The 11,538-nt window shown below is 49.8% G+C and overlaps 1 protein-coding gene across 3 annotated transcripts; it reads right to left on the bottom strand.

The window, feature by feature from the left end:
* Window positions 1-1,475: 1,475 nt before the first annotated feature.
* Window positions 1,476-10,843, bottom strand: KLHL33 (kelch like family member 33). 3 transcript variants are annotated; one of them, XM_060619080.3, is made up of 5 exons: window positions 10,695-10,843; window positions 9,638-10,411; window positions 4,315-5,239; window positions 4,036-4,203; window positions 1,476-3,928 (listed from the first exon to the last, which is right to left on the bottom strand). In XM_060619080.3, the coding sequence occupies exons 2-5, from the start codon at window positions 10,389-10,391 to the stop codon at window positions 3,376-3,378; spliced, it is 2,400 nt and encodes a 799-aa protein (XP_060475063.1). In that variant the 5' UTR covers window positions 10,392-10,411; window positions 10,695-10,843; the 3' UTR covers window positions 1,476-3,375. The 3 variants fall into 3 exon arrangements, with proteins under 3 accessions (XP_060475063.1, XP_060475062.1, XP_060475064.1); XM_060619079.3 differs by having other exon boundaries at window positions 10,682-10,843; XM_060619081.3 differs by having other exon boundaries at window positions 10,723-10,838.
* Window positions 10,844-11,538: the final 695 nt, after the last annotated feature.

The following is an 11,538-nucleotide window of genomic DNA, read 5'->3' on the forward strand; positions in this document are numbered from 1 at the left end:
TCTAGAACCCAGGTGAGTTATTACGACTTTAGATGGAGGTGAGCTTTCTGAAGAGGAACATAAAACAAGGTAAGAGGAACATGGGCAATCTATAATGAGGCACAGGAGACAAAGGACTCAGGTAGTCCAATGCATTTACTGGTACATCAGCCCACATGCTCAATCCTATTCAGTCCCTGAGTCAGTCTTGAAAAGATGTGAGCAATAGTAGAAATCCCTCCCTCACTCACAAAGGAGGTTGAAAGAAGAGCATAGAGGGAACTAGTAGGGGGAATATCTAAAACACCTTGCCTCTGGGGCGCCTGGGTGGCTCAGTTGGTTGAGCGTCAGATTTCAGATCAGGTTGGTTGTGATCTTGCAGTTTGTGGGTTCGAGCCCCGTGTTGGGCTCTGTGCTGAGAAGTTCAGAGCCTGGAGCCTGCTTCAGATTCTGCATCTCTCTCTCTGTCCCTTCCCCGCTCGTGCTCTGTCTCTCAAAAATAAAGAAACGTTAAAAAAATTAAAAAAAAAAAAAAACCAAAACACCTTGCCTATCATCTGATGTACCAAAGGTAAGAATCCTGGGCCTCTATACACTCACCAGACTGTATGTAGCCTAATCCCTGGATGGCCATGATTGCCCACTCTGTGTGAATGTTTTCCAGCCTAATTCCTGTTTCTCCTTCCTCTTCTGTTCTGGGGTTGCAATACTACCTTGAATCTCAGACCACTTGGCTAGGGCCCCAACCTGTTACTTGCCCTATATCAGTCCTCTCTCACAGAAGAGTGGACTGTTGACTGGTGTCCTGCTACAAATCAGAGGCCTCCTTCTGTCTTCTCACTCTATCCCTAGTTTAAAAACTAAATAATGAGGGGCACCTGAGTGGCTCAGTCGGTTGCGCATCTGGCTTTAGCTCAGGTCATGATCTCACGTCCATGGGTTTGAGCCCTGCATCGGGCTCTGTGCTGACAGCTCAGAGTCTGGAGGCTGCTTTGGATTCTGCATCTCTCTCTCTCTCTGTGTCCCTCCCCTGCTCATGCTCTGTCTCCGTCTCTCAAAAATTTTTTTAAAAAGTTAAAAAATAAACCCTAAAAACTAAATAATGAGAGCTAGAGACTTCTATAACTAATTACCTCCATCTGTATACTTTTGGACCCTCAAGTTGTCACCTCCACCTGGGATGGAGCCATTCCTTTGGACAATATTATTTGGTTTTTTTTGATACCTGTTTGGATTGGTGAAATAAGAGAAGGCCCAGGAGAGTGTGCTCTCTGGAGCCAGGGGAGGAGAAATTTTTTAGGGTAAGAGTCAGTTTTCAAGCCAGTTGATACCTGCAGAAAGATGAAGGAGAATGAGGATGGCCTTAGATTATTTGGTGAGAAGTAGGTCATGGTGACGACGAGGCAGGGTAGTTTCAGTACTGTGGTGGAGATAGGAACCAAATTACAGGGGATTTTTAAAAACTTTTTGTATTAGAGAAACTCAGACGAGAATCATTCAACAATGATGAAACCTTTATTTAAGGCTGTTTTTGCCTCCAAACCACAAAGAACATGTTCATAGAAGTTAATCTTAAAGACTGCATATTCATAGTGTCTCAGTACCTTCAATTTCCTTCTTTCCTGGTTCTTCAATTTTTCTTCCCTTTTCTCAAATACATCCTATATATCCCTCCTCATTTTCATCTATGCTCCGAAACAGAGATATAGGGGAAAAAAGAACTCAATAATGAAATCTCAAAAAAATAAACAAAGCATGTGAACACCTCTAGGCCAGGATGAAGAAACGTAGAAAGGAGTCTCCTTTATCTCACCCTTAGGAATATGAGAATCTTAACAAACAATGGTAATAGAAAATTGACCTATACAAAGAACTGGCCCTTCTTTGCCCTGAGCTGCTCAGGGGTCAGAAATGGAAATACCAGGCAGGAAAGACTTAGAGGAGTTGTGGAGGGAGGGAATATACAATTAAGTGAAAGCTATTGTCTTCAGAAAAGCTCCAGAGTAAAAGATGGGCTGGTAACAGCAGCAGAATTCTCTAAAGAACCCTCTGGAATACTGACTTCCCCTTTGCTATAGAGACACAGGGCACTACATGACCCATGTGCTTCTTTTCTCTGACTGGAGTGCCTTCCTCCTGCTCTGACTGGTGAGTTTCCAAGTAGTCTTCAAAATCCAACCCCAACTATACCCATTTGATGATGCCTTCCTTAAAAGGAGCCTTCCCTGGGCAGAGTTCACTCCTCCAGTGTCTGGGCTGTCATACCTCTAAGTGCCTGGTGTGAGAGCCACAAGGTAAGTGTCCATACCCCTAAGTCCACTACAAAACCTGCATTAGTTTACAAGTCTACCTGCTGGTCAGGACCTCTCTGATCTTTGTATCCTTAGAGCCTCATTTAGTGCTGGCACCTAGTAGGTGATTGATCACTGTGTGGGAGAAGGGAGAAAAGAAAGAAGGGGGGAAAGAAAAGGAAGGAAGAGCAGGGTGGAAGAAGGAAGAGAGGAAGCGTCTGATTTAACTTTGCCTGGCCAAAAAAAAAAAAAAAAAAGGGGAAATGGATTTTTAAAACTCTAGAGAAAAGGGAAAGAAAGGGGGGAAACCACTTTTCTGAGTCTTCTCTGCCTCTCACTTTTCTCTCTGCCACTTCCTCTCACAACTTAGCAGCTCACACCATAGCTGTCCTGTTGTCATTCCTGATCCTTGACTACACCCCAAAGGGAAGGAAAGAAGGCAGTCAGGCTTCTGGCTTCTTCCACCCCACCCCTCAAACCTCATGCCATCCCTTCCCCACTCCAGGCACCTGGCTCCTTCACCTCCGCCCTCCTCATCTTCCCCACACACAGCACTCGCGCCTCATCAGCCGGCACCCTGTGCAGCGCCAGGTCCAGGCAAGGACTTCCGCCTCAGAATGAAAACCCAGAGGCTCTTAGGGGCTGCAGGCTGAGGCAATGCTGGACTGAGCCTGCAAGTTACCTGAGAAAGAATATAGTTCATGGTTGGCCTTTCCACATTTTTCATCTTGATCCATGGGTCAGAATCATCATTTTTCTGACTCTCCTCTCTTGGCCCCTACACATTGGCTACTGGAGCATCTTGACTGTCTTCCCAGCCAAACGCACTTTCCCCACCAAGAATGGTGTCAGGGTCCCTAAACCTTGTGGAGTTGTTCCTGGGCCTCCTCTCCTTCCCTTCTCCAACAGCGTTTTCCAGGAATTCTGGAGCCACCTTTTCCTCAATGAAGACCATATATACAAAAGCGGTTTGTGAGTTGTAAAACACTGTGCTGGAATAAGATGCTATCATGAATCAAGCCTTCTCTTTCTCCCCCCATAATCTCTGTCCTTCTCTCATGACGTTTCTCATCCCTTCCTCCCTCCATGCACCTCCACTCCCCACTCACCCAGCAGGTTTTGTTTGGTGCCGTGTGGGAACCAAAGCTACGTGCTGCACAGTGGGCAGGGTCAGGATGCAGGCAGGCATCTCAGCCCGAGGCCTTGGCAGAGTTCCCAGGCAGAGCCATCGGCCCAGGCCGGGAGAGTAAGCATGGATAAGGTGGGAGAGGGCGTAAGTACGGTGGCTGTAGCCCCCCAGCACCAGAAGCTCTCCCTGCAGCGCAGCCCCTGCGGCCCCCACATGGGGGGAGGGCAAGGGTGCCAGGTGAGTCCAGCTATCAGTCCTTGGTTCATAGGCCTCGAAGCTCAGCAGGTCCCCAGTCTCACCTAGCCCACCCGCGACGTACAGCCGTCCACCCAGAGCGGCCATGACGTGGCCAGCCCGAGGTACCCCCATAGCGCTCAGAAGCACCCCTGGCTTCTCAAGTTTGGGGTCATAGTGCAGCAATGAGGCCAGGTATTGGCCAGCCCCGCTGCAGCCACCGCTCACGTACAATCGGCCCTCCAGAACCGCAGCTGCGTGGGCAAAGCGTGGTGCTGGAAGAGCAGGTGCCGGCCTAAGGGAGAACAGGGCACACGATCAGGCAAAAATCTTCTTCAACTCTCCTCCTCCGAGTCCTCTAGGCTTCCCCTGATGTCTAGAAACAGCCCCTTCCCTGCTCACCTCCAGACATTGAGCTCGGGGTGATAGGTCTCCACAGAGTTGAGGGCGACGCCACCGTTTCGGCCGCCCAGAGCATAAAGTAGTCCGTCCAGCGCCACCAGGGGAAAAAAGCTCCGAGCCTGGCACAAAGGCGCCATCTCCTCCCAGTCTTCTTGACTGGGGCCCCACCTGGACACAGCGGGACCAAAGAAGAGTGACCCCGGGCCCCCGTGGCTGGCTGGGCCAACAATTCCCCCTCAGCTGCCCACCTCGGGGCCTGCTATTCCGTGGGGCCCCTACCTGAGAGTCGAAGCCAGGGTGTTGGAGTGGCTGTAGAAATCCTGTCCCCCACACACGTAGAGCTCACTTCCTGCGAGGCTCGCAGCCCCGTGCCGGAAGCGCCCCGGGGCAGGCAGGGCAGGCAGCCTCCCCCACTCCACGGTTCGCACCAGTCCCGTGCCGCAGCAGAAGGCGCGCGCCCACCACACTCCTCGCGACGGCTGTCTTATGGCCATGTCTGCTCTGAGCCCGTCGCCGCCGATCACTACCAGTGCCTGGTCGGGCTCCCTGCGCCGCTCTTGACCTGGAACGGCAGCCTCTACCAGGAGCTGATGCAGCAAGTCTGCGGTCAGGGGTGGAGGCAGCCCCGCGGCCCGCACCCTCCTCAGCTCTCTGGTGGACATACGGCCGAAGCGAACACATCGAAGCAGGGCCTTGGCCTCTGACTCTTGGGTCTCAGGGTTGGCAGCTAACCAACGCCACGCAGCCATGAAGGCCTCGAACTCCTCTTGCACGTGTAGTTCGTCGCTATCCAGGAGCTCAGCCAGGCAGGCAGCCGGCAGAGAAGGGAAAGTGGGGCACAAAGCCACAGCAGGCAGGTGGGTGAGGAGGTAGTGACGGGCTTTGCTCCAGAGCCTCTCTAAGCCCGGGGCTTCCGCTATGGGGAACAGGGCCAGGCAACGTGCGGGGCTGAGGCCCCGTGCCAAGGCGCTCTGGCACAGAGCAAGGCAGGAAGAGCTCTGGTACTGGAGAGCAGCCTGGGCAGCTCTCAGCAGTCCTGGCCACCTTGCCCGCACAACCCCGGAGTAGGCGAAGGAGACGAGGAGTCGCAGGTCCTGGGCAGAGATAGTGTGCAGAGACACCTCTGTGCCCTGGGATTCCCTCATCCCGCTCAGGAGCATGGCACCAAAGAACTCGCTGCCACAGGCCAGGGCTGCTCGGTGCACTGCAAGGAGAAGCAGAGGGGAATCCAGAGTGTTGCTGATTGCCAGGCACCCTGCTGACTCCACGTCCCAACTTTGGGCCAACCACCCGAGGCCACAGGATAAACCATGGTGTGCATCAGAATACCGTGCGGTGCTTGTTAAACTGCGGGTTTCAGGGACCCACCCCCAGAGATTCTGATTCAGTAGGTCTGGATGGAGACCCTAGGAATTTGTATTTCAACATTTTCAAGCACCCTGCATGATTCTCATGTTAGTGGCCTGAAGACACTGTGATAAAAATTGCTTTAGTTTTTTGATCCAGGTCAATTAGAAAAAGAGTCTTGATTGATCAAGTTGAGTAGATGCTATAGACAGCTTTTGCTAAAAGGGGGCACAAAATAAACTGCAAAGACCAATGGTGCAAATTACATAGGTCTCTATCATGCACACACAAAAAAGTTCTTTCCTTTACAATTGTAAGAGCCACTGACATCGGCCAGGATTTTACTTAGAAAATGGTACCACACGGGGTGTTTGGGTGGCTCAGTCAGTTAAGCGCCCCACTTTGGCTCAGGTCATGATCTCACAGTTCATGGGTTTGAGCCCTGCATCAGGCTCTGTGCTGACAGCTCAGAGCTTGAAGTCTGCTTCAGATTCTGGGTCTCCCTCTCTCTCTGGCTCTCCCCTACTCATGCTCTGTCTCTGTCTCTCAAAAATAAATAAATGTTAAAAATTTTGCTTAAAAAAAAAATTGTACCACACTTACGAATCTCTGTGACCTAACCTAATCTAACTGCCATCTCCTGCTTAAGATTTCCCATGTGCAGCTTTTCTTTGCACACCCCATCTTCATCTCAGTACATTTCAGGTAATCGTGACATTTTAAGCTGGAAACCTTCAAAATCATCCAGTTCGATTGCTCCTTTTAACAGAAGGAAACTGAAAGAGAGGAAGTGATTTATTTTCTATTCCATGTAATGGCTGCCCGAGCAGATCTTCACCCCCCAACGCCACTGATGTCAGGCTGCAGTGAGCATACTTGTGTATCGGTACCCTTCTTACCTGCATGGCCCTCACGCCACTGAAACTATTCTGTTACCAGATGCTATTAAATATAAATGTAAATAAATGCTTTCTAATGTAATGCAATTTGAGATACTTGGCATCAGGTATGGAGTATTCTGACTAAACTGTTGAACCTAAATCTAATTGAACCCTTAGATCTAAATTCAAATTTATAGGAAATTGAGAAGCTAAAGGAACAAGCTAAACAAAACCATAATGGAAAACACACACAAATCTAGAAAATGGAGCATTCTATAAGATAACTAATCTTATTTCTTCAGTAAGTCAAGTCATAAAAAAGGAGAGGACTGTACAGTAAAGGAAGCTTAAAAGACATGTATCTGAGTACAGCATAGTCCTTGATTGACTCCTGGGTTGGATAAGCCAGCTCTACAAGACATTTTTTGGACAAGTGGGAAAATTTCAACTTGGACGAGGTGATACTAAGGAATTATTGTTAATTTTGTTAGACATGAGTAAGGTATTGTGGTTATATGTCCTCTTTTAAAGAGACATGTACCCAAGTATTTGTAAGGGAAATGTCACAGATTTACTTTAAACTTCAGTGATAAGTAAAATAAAGAGATGAGACAAATATCATAAAATGTTAATTGTTAAGTCTGAGATATGGGTGTTTGAGTGTTCATGTTAATATTTTCTTGGGGCGCCTGGGTGGCTCAGTCAGTGAAGCATCCGACTCTTGATTTCAGCTCAGGTCGTGATCTCACAGTTTGTGGGTTTGAGCCTTGCGTTGCAGAGTCTGCTTGGGATTTTCTCTCTCTCTCCCTCTCTCTCTCTCTCTCTGCTACTCCTCTGCTTGTGTTCTCTCTCGCTCTCTCAAAATAAATAAACTTAAAAAATATTTTCTTAATTTGCTATGTGTTTGAAATGCTTCATAATAAAAAAGGGAGAAAATGCTGCCAGAAGTCCTCTTAGGCAGGTACCAGGGCCAAACACCCAGTGAAGCTATGAACATGAGGCTGCTTTGACCGACTGTGGCACGTTTGCCTCTCTCAAAGGACATGTGATGTTAATGTGGCTTTCCATTGTCTTTTTAAAAAAAATCTTAAATGTTTATTTTTGAGAGAGAGAGAGAGAGAGAGAGAGCAGGGGAGGGGCAGAGAAAGAGGGAGACAGAGTATCTGAAGCAGGTTTTGTGTTGAGAGCAGAAAGCCCAATGTAGGGCTTGAACTGACAAACCATGAGATCATGACCTGAGCTGAAGTCAGATGCTTAACCCCCTGAGTCATCCAGGTGCTCCTCCATTGTCATTTTAAGCAGCAGGTAGTGCCTACATGCTTCCCAAATAGTAACTATCAGTGACAGTTTTCAGATACATATTGCCTGAGAAAACCTGCATTCCTTGAAGCAGGTAAGCCATTTCATTTTCCATGTAATCAACCAACCTATAGCTCAGAGTCACTGTGAAAGGGTCACACCTACTTACATTCTCCCTCCTCCTCATCATTATTCCCTAGAATTTTAAGTGACAGGTTTCCACCATTACGTTGGAATGTTTCTTAGGAAAATGAAGGTAAGGATAGAAGTATGTTTAAATTTGAAACTCTAGTGAGAATTTTATAACTATGAAATTTTATTTTATCTATTTTTTAAGTAATTTATTATTGTTTATTTGTTTTTGAGAGGGACAGAGTGTGAGCAGGGGAGGGGCAGAGAGAGAGGAAGACATAGAATCCGAAGCAGGCTCCAGGCTTGGAGCTGTCAGCACAGAGCTTGATGTGGGGCTCGAACTCACCACAAGATCATGACTTGAGCCAAAGTCGGATGCTTAACCGACTGAGCCACCCAAGTGCCCCATAACTATGAAATTTTAAATCCCCCCTCAATCTACTACTATCAGAAATAATAACAAACACTTTAGAGACCTGCTATGGATTGAATGTTTATGTCTTCCTCCCTCCTTCCTGTGTTGAAGCCCTACTCCCCAGTGTGGTGATATTTGCAGGTGGAGCCTTTGGGAGGTAATTAGGTATGAGAGTAGAACCCTCCTGAATGGAATTACTGCCCTATATAAGAGATATGACTGAGATAATCTCTCCCTCCACCAAGTGAAGAGGATACAGTGAGAAGGTGGCCCTCTGCAAGCCAGGAAGAGAGTCCTAATCATAACCTGACCATACCAGAACCCTGACCTTGGACTTCCAGGCTTCAGAACTGTAAGAAATAAATTTCATCACTGGGTTCTACTCCTGAAACCAATACTACACTGTATGTTAACTAACTTGAATTTAAATAAATACATTTTTCTAAAAAAGAAATAAATTTCCGTTGTCAAGCCACCCAGTCTATGGTATTTTTGTTAATGCAGTTCAAGTTAAGACAGGATGCTTTTTCATTTGGGGGTCCCAGAAACACTGTGGGTTCCAGTCATTCTAATGAGCAGTAGCTATGTGACTTTGGACATGTCTTGAAGTCTGATTTCTTTGTCAATAAAGTATAAAAGCTGAACTAGATACTCTCTAAAGCAATACCTTTGAACATTTTTATGTGCCTGCATTCCAACTCCATTTGTCAGATCCTGCGTCTTTGGTTTGGTTGCACAGGAGGCAATGCATGGCCTAGTGAAAACAGACTGGGCTAGTGAATACTGGGCTTATATCCTGGTTCTCACCAGTTAACATTTCTGAGTTTAATGTTCTTTCCTTACACCTAGGGATAGTGGCATCCACCTCACTAGTTTTCAGCGAGAATGAAAAGACATGGCATGTGTAAAAATTCCTGGACCCCAGTACCTCACTCAGTACTGATAGAATCTGAATAACACTCAACTTATTCAACCCTCCTTAGCTTTCCTAGTAATGAGCCTAGTTAACTTCAAAGTGCCAGGTCCTGGTAGCTTTAAGATTATGGCAAAAGAAAACCAGACCTTGCTTGTTAGCTGTAGAACCCGTATGTACCATGGAGTCAAGGACACTTAGGTGAGAGGACACACTGAGAGTTATTCCACCATATTCATCTGGCTTTCCTGTGTCCTAAATAGAAGATGCCAAGAAGGGCCTTTGGTTAATTCCCGTTTAAGTCAATCACTTTCTACTTGTTCCCCTGGCTCAGACTGTACTCATGACACCAGCCAACTGGCTGGAAATTCTTTGGTACTGGCCACAGGGAAAGCCACAGGTTGAAGGGTCAGCTTAAGTCTGCCTGGTGCTTCTGGGTAAACAACTCAACTGCTCATGCCTTGCTCTCCGTGGGTCAGGAAAGGCACCAAAGGCCAACCCCAAGGAAATTCTGCCTGCAGCTGGGATCAAAACCACAATGGAAGGGATCAAACCACCTGCAGCTTGCACACACATAAATGAACCTGCAGTAATGTAATGCAAAAAGGCCCTCACCCCACAGCCTACAGCCGCCTGCCTCCAGCTCCAGGTCACACCCGATGCCCTCTTGGTATAGGAGCTCGATGCTCCGCAGGTTCTCCCTCAGCTCCTCTGCCTGGCTGGGCTGCTTTTCATCTTCCCTGGCGCTTCCAGCCCCTTTGCATCTCCACTGGGCCACGGCCTTCACCCGGGGCGCTCCCAGGGCCTCTGCCACGACCAGCACATCTCCAGGCCGAGCAGGGCCCAGCACCCCCTCATAGGCAAATGTCAGTACGGCCTCCCAGGCCCCGGCGGCCACGTCCAGGCTGAGGGGGGGTCGTGGACCTCTGCCACCCAGCAGCCTGTCACGGAAGAGGCTGCTAACTGCAGCCAAGATTACCCGATGCACCCCATATACTCGCCCCTCAACTGACACCTCTTCGTCCAACAACAACCTCTGCTCCCGCAGCCGCTGTGCCTCCGCGAAAAACTGGCTGGGATGCTCCTCGCTGCGCAGCTCCTCGGGCTGTGCCGCCTCTTGTTCGTCTTGGTCGTCTTCCTCCTCTTCTTCCTCAAGGGACAAGACTGGAGAGGGAAGGCTCCCTGGGGCCATGGGCCTGGGGACAGGCTCTTCCAAAGGAAAGGGGGGCAAACTGGGATCCTCATCTGGGGAAGGTGGCCAGGAGGGGGTTCTCGGGTCGGGCAAAGGTAGGTCAAGGCGATCCTTCTGGGCGGGAGCAGAGACGCTCCCAGGGTCCGAAGGACGATGTGAGGAGTCCGAGACGCTCATCGTCCAGGTTCGCTGTTTTGCTACAGGTGAACAGAGGGAAGGGGTGGGGGGTTCAGAGCTGGACCCACAGAGGCCGGAGGAACCCCTGTCTCTAGCCCGGCGACATGGCAGTCCCTCTCCCTACTTCAAAGCCCATTCCCCACCCCCTTCCCAAGGCTCGAGCAGCTAGGCTATACTGCCCAACACTGGGGTTCACGAAGAGCACCGAAGCGTGCCAGAAGCATGTGTACCGATCCAGTACCCGGGACCGTATGCCACCCGGCTTGCCCCCATCCCACCCGGATAGTCACCCTCCCGAGACACCAGCGTTCCTCCTGGCTCTCCCTTGAACCTTCTCAGCTTCGCTTTGGACCCTGTGACAGAGGAAACTTGCCCCTCAATCGGGTCAGCGGCCCCACCCGACTAATTATAGCCGGCGCTGACCGGCTAGGGGGCTGGGCTCCGGGAGCCCAGACTCTGACACCCAATCCCCCGGGCTCCGTCCCGAGATGACCTCCTCCCCCCTTCCACCTGTAGGTCACGTCCTTGTGCTGAGCGAGGCAAATTCAGAAGCCAGGGAGGATGTGGGGATCGGGTGGAGTGCGCCAGGCCGGAAAGGCTGCGTTCACAAGACGGGTCTGGCGGAGCGGGGGGAGGGAGAAGAGAGTCTGGACTGCGCAGACCCTCCGGAACGTAGGGCCAGAAGAGGGAAGGGTGTGCTTGGAGTCAGTTCTAGGCTTTGACTGTTGGTTTTTCTGTGCACGATAAAGCTACCGACCCTGGAGCGAACAATACCTACATGAAATGCACACATAACGCAGTTGAGTCCACCGAGGGCGAGCGGGAAGGGGAAGGGATCAGGGCTACGTACGGTAGGTAATCCACCCCCGGCTCAGAATTTCCTCCCTGTCCCCAGGTGGGGTCGGTGGTGAGCTAGAAAGGCCCAACCCTGTGTGTTCAGGAATTCTGGAGGAGTCTCTCACCTAGATGAGAACGGATCAGTGGAAAGTGGGGTGACCGAGGCTGCGGGGACCAAAATCCTGGACTGGATGGGCCGGGGCGGGGGTGGGGGTGGGCGAGTAAGCACTCTCACTTAGGTAGGACACCAACAGCCACTCCCTCTGCCCAGGATAACACCTCTTTCCTATCCTGAGACACACCCCGCCCC

This window comes from Panthera onca, chromosome B3, assembly GCF_046562875.1.
Source record: "Panthera onca isolate mPanOnc1 chromosome B3, mPanOnc1 haplotype 2, whole genome shotgun sequence".
NCBI lineage: Eukaryota > Metazoa > Chordata > Mammalia > Carnivora > Felidae > Panthera > Panthera onca.

Coding starts and splice junctions, on each gene's coding strand:
- KLHL33 (XM_060619080.3), bottom strand. CDS start 10,391: ATGAGCGTCTCGGACTCCTCACATCGTCCTTCGGACCCTGGGAGCGTC. Junction 5,240..9,637: donor AGGCGGCTGTAGGCTGTGGG/GTGAGGGCCTTT, acceptor TTCTCCTTGCAG/TGCACCGAGCAGCCCTGGCC. Junction 4,204..4,314: donor ACCCTGGCTTCGACTCTCAG/GTAGGGGCCCCA, acceptor CGCTGTGTCCAG/GTGGGGCCCCAGTCAAGAAG.